This window comes from Cavia porcellus, unplaced genomic scaffold, assembly GCF_034190915.1.
Source record: "Cavia porcellus strain 051 isolate PalLab524CR breed Dunkin Hartley unplaced genomic scaffold, mCavPor4.1 scaffold_13, whole genome shotgun sequence".
Taxonomy (NCBI): Eukaryota; Metazoa; Chordata; class Mammalia; order Rodentia; family Caviidae; genus Cavia; species Cavia porcellus.
In genome coordinates, this window is record NW_026947496.1 from 49,258,644 (window position 1) to 49,278,253 (window position 19,610).

The 19,610-nt window shown below is 43.4% G+C and overlaps 1 protein-coding gene across 4 annotated transcripts in view; it reads left to right on the plus strand.

Moving 5' to 3' along the window:
• Slc41a3 (solute carrier family 41 member 3) overlaps nt 1-19,610 on the plus strand; it is a 48,885-nt gene that overhangs the window by 8,926 nt on the left and 20,349 nt on the right. For 2 of the 4 annotated variants that reach the window (XM_005005251.3, XM_063260212.1), the window contains exons 2-3: nt 1,160-1,461; nt 14,486-14,593. In XM_005005251.3, coding sequence (XP_005005308.1) covers nt 1,192-1,461; nt 14,486-14,593 — 378 coding nt within the window. In that variant the 5' untranslated portion in view covers nt 1,160-1,191. The remainder of the gene's footprint in view (nt 1-1,159; nt 1,462-14,485; nt 14,594-19,610) is intronic. The other 2 variants (XM_063260211.1, XM_005005252.4) reach the window with 1 other exon arrangement.

Here is a 19,610-nt window from a genome sequence, read left to right on the forward strand (position 1 = left end):
TGGCCTCTCACCACACAGAAACATGAGGGTGGGAGTTGGCTCTAATGTCTTCAGCTCCTGGCTGCTGCAATTAACACACTTAGAAGCAGGCCCCATGCTGAGTTCTTCCTCATCTCCTGCTTATGCAAACTCTCCAGAGGAGTGAGAGCTTAGGACCTTCTCAGAAGACACTCCCTGAGCAAGTGCCCACCTCTGGATATGAGCCCTATACACTGAGGCCTTCTAGGTTCCCAGGCTTGTTGAACATTCTTCAAACCTGTGCAAGAAATGTCTTTCCTCAGCTTTTCCTGTTGAGCCTTTTCATTAATCTGTTGTTTACCTAGTTGTTGGTCACTGTGGAAGCCAGGAAGTACCAGTGATTGTGTCTCCCAGGACACAGACTTTTGCACTAAGCGATCGTCAACTCAGGTGCAGTTTTCAGGGATCTCTATCTGCAGTCAGTAAAGATGGTTCTTTGGGAGTGGGAAAGAGGTCTAACTCTATCCCAAGTCCTCTGTCCTACTGTTTCTCCCCCTAGTTATGCGTTAACTTTTCAAAGCCATAGGTAGTACAGCCGAGGCATGTTAGAATGTCACCAGTGTTACAGACATTATAATGTTGCAGTTCTTCCTGAGATTCAGAAATTTTTGAGTAGCCATTCCTTGGATTACTGTAAGCCTTTAAGCCTCTGATTAATTCCCAGAGTTCTGGAAAAGGTAAGGCTATCATTCTTTATACCTAGCTATATATTGTAGCACTTGTATTGAGTGAGCATGTTAGGCAAATGCTGTAACAGTGAGCTACACCCCTGCAGACTGGTTTTGCCCAGGCTGAGTTCAAACATTTAATTTTCTTGCCTCAGCCTCCCTAGTGGCAGAGATTAGATTACAGGTGTGCACCATTGCATCCAGCTTTTATTCTCCATTTTTGGAGACTCCTGTCCAGCCATATTAGTGTTCTCTGGCACAGGTTGTGCTTTTCTTTCTCACATGTGTATATGAAATTACAAACTTCTGTAGGGTACAGGAGACCATATAGGGAGGCCTCCAGTAAGGGAATGTGGATTGGTTGACATGGCACTAGCTTCTGCCTTTGCAGGAGGCCCAAGGGGGTCAGGGAGTTGGTGCGTGCTGGGAGTTGTAAGTTCTGCAGTCCAACCTTGTTGCTTTGTATCTCCCAGGTTAGGGCTACCAGGGACTGAGCTGTGTGCAGATGGAAGGGACAGAGACCCGACAGAGGAGGCTGGAAGGCTACGACAGGTCAGAGGAACCGGGGACAGCTCCCTCCCTCAGCACAGAAAGACTCCCTGAGACCTCAAAAGATGGATGTCTGGAAGTCCCTGAGAGCCAGGTGGCCCCCAAACCATTGGAGGCAGAGCCCAGCGGAGAGACTGCCTTGATCATTGGCCTTCAGGTGTTGGTGCCTTTCGTATTTGCAGGTCTCGGACTGTCCTGGGCTGGCATACTTTTGAACCATTTTCAGGTAAGAGGAACTCAGTGGGGTTGGGGGCTACTGTCCAATGCCAGCCTAACATGTAGGCAGCTGTACCTTGGGTCCAGCCTGAAAGACAAGGGGAAATTCTCAGTAAATACAATTTTTTTTCTATATTGGACAAAATTCTTCTAATTACAAATGACAGACACTGTATTAACCCAAGTTAAGTTAAAAAAGACAGTTTGGCAGCTCATACAATTTTGGATTTTAGGCATGGCGTAATTCTATTGTACATATATACCAAAATTTATTTGATCATTTCTTTTCTGAAGTATTTTTAAGTTTAACAACTGTATTAGTCTACTCAGGCTACTCTGACAAACTACCACACACTGGGACATAATCAACAGAAAGGTATTTACTCAGAGGTCCTGACACCCTTCATCAAAGTGTACCCTTTCCAAAGGAAACAGTGTCATCTCGCAAGATTGTCTTTGTGATCTAATCCTATCTGCTTTGCTTCTGTTGATCAGAAGCAGGATACCATTTCTGGCCCACACTGTGAGGGGATCAGTTGCATAAAAATGTCAATAACAAGAGGTAGAGAGGGGGCAGTGGTGGGTGTTGTCAAAGGATGTTACCCACTGTGTTCATTATAATGTGATTTGTATTACTTACGAATGAGCAAGATTGAGTGCCTTTTAGAGTTTTTGCCATATGGAATGGTTTGACCCCTCAGAAACGGTTTTCTTTTTTCTTTTTTAAGTAGTAAAAATGCAACAGGACAAGACAGAACAAAGCCAATTGAGACAATGCAGTGAAATTGGTACAGGATTTCACAGTAGGATACTGGAATAGTAGTAATATGTACTATGGTATATCTTTTTAACTTCACAATAGTTGTCCAGTCAATTAGGTATAGCAAAATCAAACCAAAAATAGAACATATAAAACCAATTGAGAATATTGAATAGAGCAAAAGAAACATAACGAAACAGTAAAAACAGGTTGTTGCCTTCAAACAGAAGATAGAAGGAAATCCCCCATATTTGCTGTGCATATGGTCATCCTCCCAAGAGATGCTGAGACATCTATCCCCAGTAGCTATGGGGAGAAGCGGCAGGTGGAGGAAGGGTGCTTGATTTTCAGCCCAAGTGGCAGTAGGCTCACAGCTAATGGTTCTCCTCCAGGCCCATGCTGCAGGTGCTTACCAAGAGGGTGGGTGAATAAGTTGCCTAAGTCCCTCCATGGCCGGATCTCAGGAGTTCTGATTCTCCTCCTGGCCCATGTTGCAGGCACTTACCAAGAGGGCAGGTGAATAAGTTGCCTAAGTCCCTCCATGGCAGAAATGGTTTTCAAGGGAACAAATAGGAGTGGCTGTTGATTCCACTTTGGAGCGATCCTAGGACCTTTAGGAAAAGGGACCCATTTGAAGTGGATCACTTTGCAAGTGAAAGCATAAATGGGCATGAGTAAAATTTGTCCATAAGGAATACATATCCTCCAGAACCCAAGAAACATCCAGGGATGTGGGACATGTATTAATGTTGTGGATACAGAGAAAGTGAATCGTTCCTGCTTTACAGTCAGGATTGGAGTGGTACCCAGTTCAGTAGGTAAGTTTCAGAAGTTTAACCCTGGTTGCAAGGGTTCACTGCCAATGGAGTGATGACTTGCTCTCTTCCTGTGGATCCTCCATGAGCTATCTGTATACCATTTATGAAAGGGTCCAGTGAACCTCCCTGGAGGAGGTTGTCATCAAGGTATGTCCTGCCTGTGCTTCTGGAGAAAGGTGCGTGTGGTTAGGATCTTGTCTGCAAAAATTGTGTTTGATGACAGCAGAAGTCAGTTCCCCATGGAGAATCTGGAAAGGAATGATATCCCTTTGCAAGTGAAGGTTACCCATGGCTGAGAGACTGTTGAATGGCACAGACCAGAACATATTAACCATATCTACAACAGCAGAACATTAACAGTTGTTGACTGGCAGTAATTTCAGTACGTGTTTTTAGGAGTGGGGGGCCTCATAATGGATAGAACCACTTTAAGGTTGTGGTCATCCACTGTGAGGCCTTTTTCATTTTTTCCTGATTTAGGAGCAGGCCAAATTGGACTATTTTAAGGAGAAACAATAGGAAAATAATTCTTCCTTAAGTTTTGGAAAGTAAGTTTCACTCTTTGAAGGTCCTATTTTAATTGATAAGCTGAGTTCAGTGTTTTAACTGGGAAATAGGTAAGATCCAAGGGGTCTCATCTGTCTAATCAATCTTTAAGTTCAGCTAGGTGTCGTAGTGCCAGGAGCACCTGCCAGACACAGGCTGCACACTATATTATAGCCAGGAAAAATGGTTCTTGTGGCAGCGAGAAAGCTATAGAGTGAGAGGAGATGATAGTATTCAAAGAGAGACAAAAAATATGAACAGAGCTAGCTCAAGTTCAAGTCCACAGCAATGGGCAAGTCTGTCTCAGGAGGTCTTTGCCATGTCAGGAACCAGTTAGCAAAAAGAACATCATTAGAGCTGACCAGGTACCTTGGGTCATGTTTGGCTCATCTGTTCATAATGTCAGGTTGTTATGATCACTTCTTTTTGCCCTTCTGGGAGGGAGAGTTATGGGGATGGAACAGCAACCAGCACTGGAAGTGAGCAACAGCAGTTTCTTAGTTCTGCCTCTCAGCCTGAAGAGGAGGACACCACACCCTACACTGGGTTGCATAGGAGGCCACACTCAAGAGTGAAGTGTGCACAAGTTAGGGAACAAGTATCAGGAGCTGGCCAGTCTCTCAATCCCCTGGACAAGTGAATGGTGAAAGACAACAGACAAAAGCAATGTGGTATACAGGGGTCCATGAATGTCAGAGTTTTCATGACTAAAACCCTGACTTCTCCCAAAATGAACACTATTTATTGAGTAACACATTATGGGGCGTGCAGATAATTGGAAGCAATAGTTAAGGCAAAAATGAGCAGGGTCTTAAGAAAGCAAACCAAAGACATTCCAAACAGTAAATCTTTGTTTAATGAGAGTGCTGTTTTATCTCTAAGTTTGGTAGTTACTGCATTGGAAATCCAAATGAGAGTCAGTGTCCTCAGGCAGTATATCTTGCCTGTGTCTCAGTGTCACAGGGCACTATAGGCCACTACTATGACTATCTTACTTTTGTGTGCTAGCCCCTGGCTCTACAGGGAGTGTCATGCTGGCCTGGGACAGACTCATAAGTTAATATAAAAAAGCCAGTTGATTAATTGTAAAGCCTTCTCAGCGCCACCTCAGTGTGATCTTCAGACAAGACTGTGTAGGAACAGAGCTGTGAGTCGTGGTTCCTGCAGGAGGATGTGATTGGCCTGTTTGAGTCGTTATGCAGGGTAGCAGAAACTGAGGTCTGATATGCAGAGACACAGGCACAGTGCCTGAGCCCCTTGATAAGGAGTGCTGTTTTGGTAGGGACCTTATCCATGGCAGCAGAATGGAGACAAGAGCTTGCATTTAGGTCACTTGAAGTTCTTCGGGTTCCCCTAGATGGCAGGACACAACACATCATCCTAGTTGCTTTCAGCCTTATGACACTAATGAACAATAGTTGCCAAAATGCCTTTGTTGTCTTCAAAAATAACTGCAGATAGCACCTTCGGACATACTAAAAATTGAACAGAAAAGGATAACATAGAAACAAAAACAAAACAACAAATGCAGTGAAGAACCTCAAAACAAGCCAGTAGTAAATACATAATGGCTTCCATAGCATGTCTTGCTTTGCTGCTCATGCCATCAGAGTTAACATAGACAAAACAAAAGAGAATAAATCTAATCCTCCAAAAGAAAAAAAAAAAAACCAATGAAAATGATATGGTTTCTGGTGGGGGAATCTCCTTCCTGTAGGTCCTGGTTCTCTCCCTCTACAGCTTGTGAATGGCACTGACTCATAGACAGAGGCTTGCGTCTGCTATCCCCATGCCTGCAGCAGCCCGCACATGGAGCTGGTATCCAGGGGGGCATCTCCTCCCATGGGGCCTGGTTCTCTCTCTCTGTAGCCTCGAGTGGCACTGACTCACGGAGAGAGGCTTTGGAAAGGATATATCATTGGAAGTATTCAGCAGCCAGAGAAGCTGGCTGGCCTCAAGGGCTTCTATCCTAAACCAGGTGATTCCGTGAACCCAGTTGACTCCTATAGCACTTTTCTCAAAAAATACCCCACCATGTCAGCCTGTGTCTCAAGCATGGCTCATCCACTCAGGAAGCTGAGGCAGGAAGATGACGAATTGGAGGCCATCCTTATCTACATAGTGAATTTGGAGCCAACCTCAGCTTTATAGTCTCTGACTCAGAAAAAAAAGATGCAGGAAGGAGGGAACCATTTCTCTCAGCCTCTTAACTGCTTCCAGCCTATATTTGAATGAACTGATCCAAACCACAGGTAATGAATGGGCTGCAGCCGGGGTTGGCAGGGCTCATCAGTACAGGGAAGGTGGCAGATCATGCTGGGGTTGGGGTTCAAGCTCCTCCAGGGCTAACTCACGCTGGAATTTTGCACAGAACTTCTTTGTGGCCTACCTTTTCTTATCTGTAAAAACCCGATACTGTACTTTCTGTGAATAAACAGCTTGGGGATATTTTGAGAGTCCAGAGATTGGCTGAGTATGAAAGGGCTATGAGAAATACAGTTTGCTTCACAAAGGGAACTGCAAAGTGTGCCTGCCTACCTTCCGTTCTCCTGCCCTCCTTCCCTCCTGTCCAGCTCCTTTTTTTCTTTCCTTCCTTACTCCCTTCTTTTTCCTCCTCCTTTTTCCTCCTTTTCCCATCCTTTCTCCTTCCCCTCTCTTTTTTCTTCCTCTCTCCCTTTCTTTTTTCTTTCCTGGGTTACTGAGTGCTTGCTTGCAGTTAAGCTTGCTGTGCTCCCATCATTCAGTAGGTTTTCTTTAGAGTGATTATCATCATAATTCCATTTTCATAGTCCTGATTATCTACCATCCTGGAAAACTAAACATGTCTGTTTGTCACCCTGATGCTTAGACAGGATCTAGCTGATTATACTGTGAGTACTAAGGTAAGGTGTTGAGTAAATCAAGGAGTGATTTGCTCTGCTCTGAAGATTGCAGCTTGCAGTGAGGCAGCCAGACCTTCTTCTCAGGATGGGAGAGAGACATGCTTGCAGTCATGTTGTGGAACCTGCTGCAGAGGTTCCAAGAAAAATGTAACACAAGACTGTGTGGCAGAGAGAGAGAGAGACAGACAGACACAGGTCAGAGGAATGTGTCTTTCCAAATTGTGATGGGCTCTACATCTCTGTTAGGTTGTAAAGTGACAGCTGCTGTAGATGTTCAAGTATGTAACCTCCTTACACTGTTTATGTGGGTTTTTCCTAAGGAGAACATGCTTTGGTTTGGGTGGGAGATGGATTAGAGGCTATCATGATGGAGATGGTGTCCATACACTAGAACAGATGTGGGAGAATTTGCACACTAGTAAGTCAGACGTGGAGTTAAGCAGATGTTGGATGGTCAGAGTAAGGCTTGTGTTTTGATGGAACATTCATTGAGATAGGAAGCTTGATGGAGGTGAGCTTGGAGGAATTGATGCTGAAAGACTGGTTGTGTTTGAGGTATACTTGTCCCTCTCCATAAGAGATTCAGAATAATAGTCTGAAGCAGAGGGAAAGTCGTAGCCAGAGGGAAACTTTTTGAAAGTTGTTGGGTATGAGTGGGACGATCAGAAATGAGCAGAGATACATTTCCCATAGGTCCCAGTTGTTCATTGCTATGTGGCAAAAGCACAACAAATTGTGGTAGCTTGTTGAAAGCCTGTTGTTCAGTTTGATCATGAATCTGAAACTTGGATGAGTCTCCATAAGATAGCAGCCAAGAGGCAGCTGAGGAGTGGTAGATTGCTGCTGGCTGTTGGCTGGGACTACAGCTGGGGCTGTCAGCCACACCACCTGCACGTAGTCTTTCCGTGTGACCATCCCAAGAGAGGGGAAGTGGGAGCTGTCAGTTTCTTAGGATCCAGAAAGTGCTTGACACAGTGGCTATTCCCCTACACTGGTCAAATAGTCATGAAATGAAGCGGGGATGGGGAGACAGAGATGCCAACTCCCAGTGGGGAAAGTGTGAAAGCTTGGGTCCTAGGAGAGGGTTAAAAATATGTGAGATCAGTGAGTATGAATATGTGAAAAGTGTGACTGAAGCATGGTGAGAGGGACATCAGGGGCTTAGAGGGAACCAGTTAGTGGAAGAGCTTTCCTGGTTACAGAGAGAGACAGAGAGAATAAGGTTGGGGAGTGGATGATGCCTGGGGCTCCAGGTGAAGGTGGTTTGGAATTGAACATGGGACAGACTCCCTAATGGTGGGGAATGAGGCAAGATGCCTGAGAGGTTGCTAGTTTGGGAACATGAGCAGGAGTGAGTCCTAGATCGCATGGGTAGCCCTGGATGAGTAAATGTGTGTCTGACAGTCAGCTTCAGGTTGCCTCTGATGGCTGTGACCTCAGTTCATGCTCCATCTAGCTGTTGGACCTGGGTGTTCTTTTGGATGGATGCACAGAGGATGTGCCAAGCAGTAGAATCGCTGAGAATCCATGGTGGCTTCCTGCCCAGCCTCATCCCCTTCTCTGGTGGTTAGTCAGGCAGAGTCTGCCCTTTCTAGCTGGAGAAAGTAAGGTCACTTTGGAAGCACACTGACAAGGCCTCTAGGCCTTTGAAGGGCAACAGAGCTACATTTCTTCTGTGAACAAACAAATTCTTTCTATGCCCATCAGCCCCCCGGACAGTGGTTGAAGTGGCCACAGATGTGGGTGGCTTCCTTTTTGGTGGCTTGCAGAGTCCTTAACCTTGAGGATTAAAACTCTTGTAGTATAGCCCAAGGAATGAGGCCTTTTGACTGAGATCCCTGCAGCCAAGGACAGAGTATCACATGTGTGGAGGAGGCAGGAGACCTTCGCGTGAGCACTCACCAGGGCCTGGCCCACATGGGCTCTGTCTCTGTCCAGCCTGACCAGCGTGACCAGGCTGCTGGACACAGTCAAGGTCACCGCAGAGGAACAGTGAGCCTTTCTGGCAGAGTGAGCTCCCAGCTGACATGCAGCCACTGTGAGGGAACCTGACCTGCACGGAGTAGTCAGCAAGAGCTGGCGGTCTCCAGATGAGGCTGTGAGCCACACTGGCCTTTGTCCCTTACTTGTTTGCTCCGGCCCTTGGCCGAGAGGCCTCCAGGGAACCTGCATCAGGCTCAGGTCACCTGGAAACTTCCTGGGAATCCTCTTTTTTTGTGCGGGAGAGGAAAGAGGACAGCAGGCACCAAGCTCGGACTTCTTGCTTCTGGAGATGTGGATGACATCTTGATCATGGTGGTCACCCAGCTGAACCTGGAGTTTCGATTTCAGGGCAAGAAGCTGCGAGGTTTCAGCTGTGAGCTCACCCGGTCCCCGCATGGGGTCTTCCCTGAGACGGTCTTCACCACGATGTGCCAAGTCACGGTGCCCATACTGCTCTCTGGCTTGGGCATGATGGCTGCCGGCCTGATAATGAACATTGTCCAAGTGCGTTCTGGGCATCAGAGAGGTAGCGGGAACAGGGTGGAGGCAGAATCAGGGACTCCTGGCACCACAGATGGTGTAGGCCAGGGATACATGGGGCTTACCTTGGTGGCCTCACTTCTCAGTGTCCTCTCAGTGGATTTTGGTGGGAGGGTCCACTGAGCACCTCATGTCCAAGTCACAGAGCCATGAGGATTCTGATAGTGATCTTCCCTAAGGAGCGTCTGTATAATTCCGGTTGGTCTAGGAGCTGAGCCTCCTTTCTGCAGGGAATGTAGGCTTCTCGGGTGGGGGTCTACACTCAGTGCATGGGATATTTAGTCTCTTTCTGCCTACAATTTCACCATCTGTAAAGTAGTGATCATAGCTGTCTCACAGATTTATGAAATAAATGACTGGGTGCATGTGTGTTGTCCCCATGGAGTGGGGTGACAGGCACAGGCAAAACTGGGGCAAGCCCCATGAGATTCTTGGGGAAGGACAAGGCTCAGAGCCTGGCAGAGATGCCTAGGCAAATGAGGAGTGTGGTGTTCACCATCTGGAAATGGAGTTTGCTGAAAGACTTTTGCGCTTCGTGTTCTGCGTGTATTCTGAGTTTAGTCCCGATAACATGTTTGGATGACTGAGGGGTTTTGCTCTCTGTGTACTCCCAACATTTATCCAGAATTAGTGTATTATTTTCCTTTAGAACAAAGAACAGATGTAAGTGATGGAGGAAGGATGCTTGTAAAATTTGCAGTCAGCATTTTGTTTCATATCAGACTATTTTCTTTGTACATATAAACCTGAATGTGTTGGGTTGTGTTTTTTACCCATTTATTGTGTGTGTGTGTGTGTGTGTGTGCTGGGGATAGAAACCAGAGTATTGTGTTTGTGTGTATGTACTGTTACCACTGAACTACATCCTCTGCCCAAGCACTGCTTTTTAGTCTGTAAATTTGACTTTAACCACAAGGACATCCAAGATGATGTCCCCTGTTCCTCAGTATCCACAGCATCTCCTAGTAGTGGCTGCCCACTGTCTCTTTGTATGCCTCTGAGCTGGAGCGGGATGGTCCGTATCACTCAATCCGCCTGACCTCAGAGTGTTGACTTGCGACTCCTCTGGCAGCTTCCTCCTATACACCCCAGGATATGGGACATGAGGCCCTCTTGGTGCTGGGGCTACTCACTGTTGCAGAGCTTGTGCTTCTTTGGCTTGTAACGTAGATACCCATCTCTTATTGATGGCTTTAGCTCTGTAGGTACCATGAGAGGTTGTTACCCCTTTCCCTAAGACCACCCTGCTGATACTCCTGCCCCAACTCTTCCCTTCTTGACCTTTTTCACAGTGTCCTAGTGTGGGACTGGTTTTTAAACTCCTCCATTTCTAACCCATCCACAGCCCCTCCTGGCAAGGACCTTAGATTGCAGCTCAGGAACACGCCCTCTTCTTGGTGCCTCTTTTGCTGTAGCCTGGAGGGTGTTTGTCATTTGGGAGAACTGGGCAGGGAGTGGATACAGTGAGTAGGAGGAGAGAACACTTCCTTCATCCTCCAGGAGGGCAGAGATATGCAGAGGGAGCAGCACAGACTTAATTAGACCCTAAAGGCTACTGTAGCAATTTCCAAGGTGTCATGGAAGAAGCAAGCATTCCAGGCCAAGGACTGTGTGTGCAAAGATAAGGATAAATGAGAGTGTGCATTATGAATATTGAGGACCATTGGGTGACCTCTGTTGTGGGCACATGCCCCATGTGACCCCAGTCTAAGTCCTGAGCATGCTGTACCCCTAACAGTTCTTACACACCCTCCCTATTTTTATTTTTTTATTTTTCCTTTTTTATCGGTACCGGGGATCAAACTCATGACTGCCTGCTTACAAGGCAGGTGCTTATGCCGCTGAGCTAAATCCCCAGCCCCACACCCTCCCTATTTTCACCTCTCCTTTGCCTTCCAGTGCTATGGCTAGTTGTGGTCCTAGTGAGGCATGATGCTGCTTGCCACATTCTTGCTTATGTTTCTGGGGCATATATGGACTTGTGTGGGGGGTGGAATTGGCAGTGTATGGTTATAAATGGTTGAGTGACCTGGTCATAGTTGTGTGACAAAACTCACCAGTGTCAAAGATGCTTGGAGGAGGAACTTTGGGGCAGTAAGGAGAACAGGGAGGTTGTGGATATAATTTATAGAGTCCCCTGAATGCTAGAACCAAAGTATTGTGGATTTCAGTCCCCCAGTAACTGCACAAATGTCTTTTAAAGTGTGGCTGTAGAGGGCAGTGGTGGAATTTTAGAATTATGACAACTTGAGTGTCAAATTGGACATGAAACATTTAAGTCATGGCTGGCAGAGCAAGAAGGACCCTGGAATTGCAGGAGGTAGAGCTGCCAGAAGGACCTCTGTGGGAAAAGCCAAAGTTTACAGATCTTAAGTTTGAGGTAACCATGTGACATTAATTATGCAGGCCACAGTGGACGAGGCAGGAGTGACATTGGGGCACTGCCATATGCCCAGGACATCTGTTGATAGATTTGTTTGTGGCTGGAAATAATAGAAAACTCACATCCAAACAACTGGGAACAAGGAAACTTCTTATTGCTACAGAGCACATTGGAGATAGGGCACCTCCAGAACTGTCACTTTCCTGGATGAACAAGGACTTGGCGTTTTTCCACTTTATCATTTGTATTAGTCTGTTAGGGCTGCTGTAGCGAAGCACCACAGACCAACTGGCTTAAATAATGAAAGCTATGATTACAATTATTAATGCATATAGGTACTGGAAGTCTGAGATCAAAGTATCTGCAGGGTTGGTTTTTTGAGTTTTAAACTACTATCTTCTCCCTGTGTTCTGACATGGTTGTGCTCAGTGAGATAAAAATCTCTTCTTGTAAGGACACTGGTCATGTTGGATAAGGGCCCAACTGTAGGACTCCATTATAACTTACTCATTTCTTTAACTGTCTCTAAAAACATAATTACGTTTTGAGGTACCAGGGCTTAGGGGTTTGACATTACAAATTTTGGAGAAAGGATACAGTTTAGCCAGTGCTAGTTTGTTGACTTGGTACAGAATAACATCTTTCATGGATATGTGATACCCGGTATGACCAGGCATGAATTTGTAAGTCTCGTGGCCAGAATCATTTCACAACTTCTTTCCTATGGCAGCTGGCCTCCAGCAGGCCGGATGGGACCACAGGGAGTCTAGATTCGTGGCGATGTGGAGAAGGTGATGGTGGCTGTTGGGGAAATAATGCCAAGTGTGCAATGGGAGGTAACTCATACCTTGGAAGGGAGAGGGTGTGAAAGAAAAGAAAGCAGAAGATGAAGCATTAGAACATCCAGTCTTAAAAGATCAAGAGGAGGGAAAGGAGCCCACATTGGAGGCCAAGATGGAATCATTAGAGAGGTCAGCATAGAACTAGGAGGGCAGAGGGAGAGGGTTCAGAGGTCAGCCTTTTGTAGGAGCTTCATCCATGTTGGGAGAAAGGACAGTGCCTTCCCACAGAGGAATCAGTACTAGAGTTGTGGGGTTCATCATCCGAAAGTTACTGCTATCCTTAGGGACAGCGACATGGCCAACCTTGGCCAGCACAGCATGGAGTTTTGAGAAGTGAGAATGGAACATGTTCAGAAGTTGGTGGCACTGGGAAAGAGCCCAGGCAGGGGAGGTAAAGATGAGAACAAGTTTTTTCTGACTGGCATTGGTGGGTACTTAGTCTAGTGTGTGTGTGGGGACAGCATGCATTCGGTGCAAGGGGAAGACATAATAGCCTGCAAGAAGTGTGCACATAAATGGCCCTAATCTGGTCTAGCCTATTTCATAAATGCTCTTAATTTGCAGAGGAAGTAGATGAGGGCCTGGGTGGGCTAGCCAGCCCTAGCCCAGTGGGACATGTACTTGGTGATGGTCACCATGCCATATGCTACAGGATGTCAAGACTGATAGGACAGCTGCAAATAGGCCTGGGGCCAGATGCTGCCAGGAGCACAGGGAGGGCATTGGCGCAGTGCTGATAAGGGCTACACCGCCTTCTTGGAGACACTGTTTGCTTCTGAAGTTTTGAGACCTTAGGACTCTTATCAGAGCGGTGTCTTCAAAGCTTTGTAGATAATGTAGAGAGAGAAGTTGAAGAAGGAGCCAAAAGTGGGGTACCTTCCTTGATCAAAGAGCGGAAAGGGGCTTTTAAAGGATCTGACTAAAACCCCTCTATCCAATCCATGCCTGTGAGGTCCGGAGCTGCTTGGAGATGGCTCTCCTGCTCCCTCTAGAGGTGAAGTGGATTTGGGCTTGAAATCTGCACCTCCTGTGTCCTTGCTGCCGAAGTAGGAATTTGTCTTTAGACCCAGAATTCTAAGACCCGAGTAGCTGCTTGTGTAGGGGACACATATATCTGTAGATACCAGGAAAAAAAAATAAATTAATCAGCTAAGTTGGGATATTGAAATTTGATTCTGGGAGACTGAGATAGAAGAACAGAAAGTTCTAGCGCAGCAAGGGCAAATTAGCAGCATAGCCAGACTCTGTCACAAAATCTTTAAGAATGAGCTGGGCATGGTGGCACATGCCTGTAATTCCAGCACTCAAGAGTCTGAAGCAGAAGAGTCACTGCAAGTTCTAGGCCATCCTGAACTAAATAGTGAGACACTTTCTCAAAAAACAAAACAAAAGAGAACTGTGTGGTTGGAGCTCAGTACAAAGTCCCAGTGTGTGCATACACACACACACGGTTAATTCCAGAGAACAGTCTGGTTATATGTTAAACAGATAAGAATTGTTTTAAACTCTGTACATAAATTTTTTTATTTTCCAGTTTTCTTGAAACTTGCATCCCTTTTGTTCTTTTTAGCTTTTCTTTTTTTCTGTTTTATGGAGACATAAAGTCTCTATTAAACAGATTTTTCTGTTTTGAAAAATTCAGAGTTCAGTATGTTGCTCCTAATTGATAACTTATACTCTGTCTTAGTGCCAGGAAGCAGAAGGAGGCAGGGCCTGGGGCAGCCTAGAAATCATTCTCTGACAAAGGCTCTGCCACTCCACTGTCCCAACTGGTCTTACCAGGTGTTACCAGGTCTCCTAATCTATGTGAAATTTCTTAACTCTGAAATTGATGACTCATTTGTACTTCTATAAAACTTTGTATTGTGCAAAAAATTTCCATACTATTTGAACAACTACTGTAGCATGTTTGAATGCTGGATAGGACCTGTGCGCCTCTAGCCAGGAACCACCCCCAGTGTTCTGGATTCCTGAGAACAGAGGCATAGAAGGACTTGCTTGAGATCATGAGTGCTGATTTGATAGTATGAAAAATTTCATGGCTTTCTTGTTATTTTGTGTTTAAAGTTATTTGAGATACTATTTAGTCTTCATTTAATTTAATTTAATTTAATGTATTTATTTTTGGTACCAGGGATTGAACCAATGACTGCATGCTTGCACTTATACCACTGAGCTAAATCCCTGGCCCTGGTCTTGTTCATTTTATAAGGATTCTGAAGACTTTTCCAGACCTGTGAAGATTCTGTGTGTACATTTATCTCCTCCTTTCTCTTCCAGCACTGGCCTGTGTTTGTGGAGGTTAAAGGCCTTTTGACATTGGTTCCACCCCTAGTGGGCCTGAAGGGGAACCTGGAGATGACGCTGGCGTCACGGCTCTCCACAGCTGTAAGTTGACAGCAGGCATTTCAAGCCACCTGTTGTGGGAGATGACATAGTCCCAACACCTGTCTGTCTTCAGTAGCTCATAGATAGATGGACTAGAGCCTTCAAGAAGATAAGTGTTTGTTACCTCATGGAGCTGTTCCTGGTCACCTGCCTCTGTCTGTCACCCTGTTTTTCCATGGTCAGATAGAACTGTGAATGAGGGAGCAGGCCTGGGAACCCTTCATTTCTCCTTTAACCCCAGGGTTGCTTGGTTCATTGTGTTCCTGTGACCCCAACTCTACAGGTTGCCTGCTCCTGTATACCTTTCTGTACCCTGGGCCCAGGTCCCCCACATGTGATCATTTCATGGCTTCCTTGTTATTTCATCATTTTGTTACTTAAAGGTATTTGAGGTACTCCCTCAGGAGCCTCTATGAGTAGTGCTCTAAGGGAGCATTTTGTAGAGAAGACGAGAAGGGTTTAAATGGCCCAAATCACTGACCTCCCTTAGCAAGCTGTCCCAATGGGACTGTACTCTGGGCTGTGTAGTCAGCACAATTCCTAGCCTTGCTGCTTTTTCTCATCCCTTCTCAGTTATCCCCAGGGATTGGAATTCTTTTCCTCTTGTTATGCAGAATGGTTTCTTGCTTTCTCTGGTGCCCATGTTGTATACTGTGTGTGAAAAAAAAGACTGGCCAGCAGAGTCATACTGTGTTTCAGTGCCTAGGAAGAGAGCCTGGTAGCTAAGGTGCAGATTGCTGGGGAAGGGGTTTGGCTGGGTATGAAGCTGGAGAGTTAGGGTGTGGGCAGCTTCACAGTGGCCCCAGGTTACCCAGGCTCCCATCCCTTTATATGGGAAAAAGAGTTACTTTACATGGGAAAAGGATCTTTGCAAATATGATTAAATGGAGGACCTTGGGATGAGTGGTTCTCTTGAATTACCCAGATAAACCCAGTATAATCACAGGAGTCCTTCCAAAGGGATGCAGAGGGACATTTTGGGCAGAAAAGGAAAAGATGGTATAATAGAAGCAGAATCAGAGAAAAAGGTGCTATGGAATTCACTGGCTTTAGTGGAGGAGAAGCCACAAGCCAAGAGACACAGTTGTGTGTGCTGCACAAAGCCAGAAAATAGATTCTACCCTGAGCTTCCAGGGCTCAATAAGACTCATTTCAGTCCCCTCACCAACGTGACTATGAGAAGAGAAATTTCGGTGGCTTTAAGCAGATATGTTAGAACAGCAAGAAGAAAGCAACACAAGGGGCTGGAGATTTAGCTCAGCGGCATAAGCGCCTGCCTTGCAAGCAGGCAGTCATGAGTTCGATCCCTGGTACCGATAAAAAGGAAAAGGACCAAAAAAAAGAAAAGAAAGCAACACAGTGGGTCAGAGCATATGAGAGCCTTATAGGTCATTGCAACATTTTAAGCATCTAGGTCCATGATTTAGACCCACAACCACACATACGTGCACTTATATGTGTACACACATATACGTATGTACATGTGCGCATTATTATTTTGGGCTGTGCTTAGGATGAAAAACATCTTAAATATAATCTCTTTCAGGGAGATTTTAAGAGCTACATTTCTATTTAATGATGTTTAACTGTATTTTAAACCTTCTAAACCATGATCATATCTTAGTGTTATAATCCTTTTAAAATATATGAAGCATGGCGGGCAAAAGACTGTTAATGTAATTGATTATAATTGTCTAAGGAGAACAGTTTATAATAGTCTAAGGAGAACAGACACATTATCACAGGAGAAGCTTCAAAAACCATTCAGTACTTTAGCATTTTAAAAATTACTATATGAAGATATAAGTTCATGCAATAAAAATCCACAAAATTCTAACAAAAAAGTACATGTGTATAATTGTGATCTGAGTGGAGATACAGACCGTTTCTCTCTCCCCAGAAAATTCTCATTTCCTTTTGAAGTCTAGTCTTCTTTTGTCTGCATCCTGCCTACTTCTGATTTAGCTTTTACTCTATAGATTTGTCTTCAACACTCATTCATGATTTAAAAACCACTCTTACCATGAATTCAGGGTCATTCTGGAATACATAATGAATTTTATAAATTCTCATTAAAAATGTATGAGATGTCCAGTGTTTTCTGAATCTTTGTCAGTATTTGGCATCATTACTATTTTGTATGTTATGAATTTTAATGTAGCATTATACATGCATGCAATACATATCTGATACATATACATATCTGATCACATATCTGATCTTGGTCTTAATTTGCATTTCCCTGAGGAATGTGATATTGACCTTCTCTTTATGTGCTTATTGGCCAGCCATTCATGTATCATATTCCGTAAAGTGTCCATTTGTGTATTTTCTCATTCCAGACTGGTTTTTTTTCCCTTTTGTTTTGATTTGCAGTACTAGAGATTGAATCCAAGGCTTTCACCGTAAACCATATTCCCAGATCTCTGTTTCTTTTATTGTATTTTTAAATTTTGAGACAGGGTCTCACTAAATTGCTGAGTTTCCTAGGCGGGGCTCAGTTTGCATTTTGCATTCCTCCTGCCTCAGCTTTCCAGATTACTGGGTTACAGGCATGCGCCTGGCTTGAGTTGGAGTTTTACCTCTTAAATTTTGAGAGTTCTTTATCAGATAATGTGGTTTGAAAATTTTTTCTTCCAATCTATGGCTTATAGCTTCACCCTCTTAACAGGACCATTAAAAAATTTAATTGTGGTGAAATACACATAATGTTAAATTTATTATTGTAACAATGATTTGAAAAATTTTTTCCCATTTCACAAGTTAATTTTTCACTTTATTGTATTCTTACATGTACAGAAGTTTTTAATTTTTCATACAGTTCATTTATTTCTACTTCTATTGCATTATATTCATATTGTTATAGAAATATTGACATTTTAGCAAATATAAACACTCATTGTTTAGCAACATAGTTCTGTTCCTGCCACCAGGTCATTAAATGAATTGGTCACTAAATGAGGAATTGTGTATAGAATGCATATTATAATATTCAGTACAAAGAATCAGTCAAAGGAGACTCCAACTTGATGAGTTTGCTTGTATTTGCTTAACTCTTACATGCAGTACTATAATGAAAAACAGAGTGTAAATCTACAGTATTATACTGTACAGTACAATCAGCAAAAATTGCAGTACTGTATAAGATGCACTATTCAAAAAAAGACATTGAAGCTCTATAAACAAGATGTACAGAACCATATGGAAGAAAAAGGTGTTGTAAGTGTGCACAACACGCGTTGGCCATAAGTCTGGCATAAGTCTGAATAGTCATTAGACACGCAGGTCTTTAAGTAAGGAGTGTCTGTAGTAGGTATTCTATTCTGTGAATGTGGTGTGTTTTTCTATTTGCTTGTGTACTTAACTTCTCCAGCAGTACTTTGTAAAAGTAATTGTAAAAGTCTTTTGCCTCTTTAATTCCTGAGTATTTTATTCATTTTGAGGCTATCATTAATGGAATTGTTTTAATTCTTTTTTGAATTGTTCATTGTTAATGAGTAGAAATGTAACTGATTTTGTATCCTGCAACTTTGCTGAGTTTGTTAGTTCCACTGGTGCACACTCATGTGTGTAATCTTAAGAGTTTTCATCCTAATAGTTCAGTTCCAAACAGTATGGCTACTTCCAGCTTGCATAGCTTTCATTTTTTTTTTTTTTGCCTCCTCATTCTAGCTAGGACTTCTATGTAGAATTGAAGTCGCAGCTGGGAATTTGGCTTAGCGGCATAAGCACTTGCCTCGCTGGTGCAAGGTCCTGAGTTCCCCAGTACCAGAATTGAAATGGTAAAAGCAGACATACTTCTCTTGTTCCTTGCCTTCATGTAAAAGTCCCCATCTTTAACCTTTAATACAGTGTTAACTGTGGGATTTTTCCATGGGATCTTCATGATGGTGAGGTAGTTTCCTTCTATTCCTACTTGGTTGGGTGTTATTATCTTAGAATAATTTTGTTAGATGCTTTTTCCTCATTAGTTGAAATGATCATGTGTTTTCTTTAATTCATTTTAATAAGGTGGCATTTTACATTGACTTTCTTATGTTGAACTAAGTCATACCAAGAGTAAATCCTATTGGTCATGGTGTGAAGTCTTTCTGATATACTGTTATATTCAGTTTGTCAGTGTTTTATTGATGATTTTTGTATCGATGTTCCTTAGCAACATGGGTCTTACTTTATCTGTCTGGTTTTGGTATCAGTAACACTGGCCTCAAATAATGAATTTGGAGGTGTTCCTTTCTCTTCAGTTTTTGGGAGAGTTTGTCAAGGGTGGCTATTACTTCTTTTTTTAAGCATTGATAGAATTTCTCAGTATAGCCTGCCTGGTCCTGAGGTTTCTTTGTTGAGAGGTTTATGATTCCTGATTCAATTTCTTACTAGTTATCGACTGGCTCATAATTTTGTATTTCTTCATACTTAAGTATGAAGAACTAAACACACATCAATTGTGTGTTTCTGAGAATTTACCCATTTCAATTAAATTATCTGACTTGTTGACATGTTATTCTTGGTTCTCTCACATATTCCTTTTTATCTGTAGACTTGGTAGCAGTGCTTACATTTTTATTTCTGATTATAGTCTTTTGAATCTTGTCTATTTTTCTTTGTTTATCTGAAGATTTGTAAATGCTAATTCTTCGTTTCACTGATTTTTTTCCCTATTATCTTTCTAATACCACCCTGCTGTAGTCTTTTTATCGTTTTTCCTTCTGCTAACTTTGTGTGATTCTTTTTCTAGTTTAACTGTGAATTTATGTGATTGATTTGGTTTTTCTTATTTTTAGTATAATCGTTTAAAGCTATAAATTTCCCTTTTAAAATTTCACTGCAGCCTATAAGTTGTGATATGTTGGTTTTTGTTTTAATTTGTTTCAAGATATTTTGTTTTTCCTTGTGATTTCTTCATCCTGTTAGTTCCTCAACAATGTGTTTTTTAATTTCTATGTATTTGGAGATTTTTCCCATTGTTCTTCTACAACTAATTTCTAGTTTCATTTTCTGCTGACTGGAAAGTATCAAG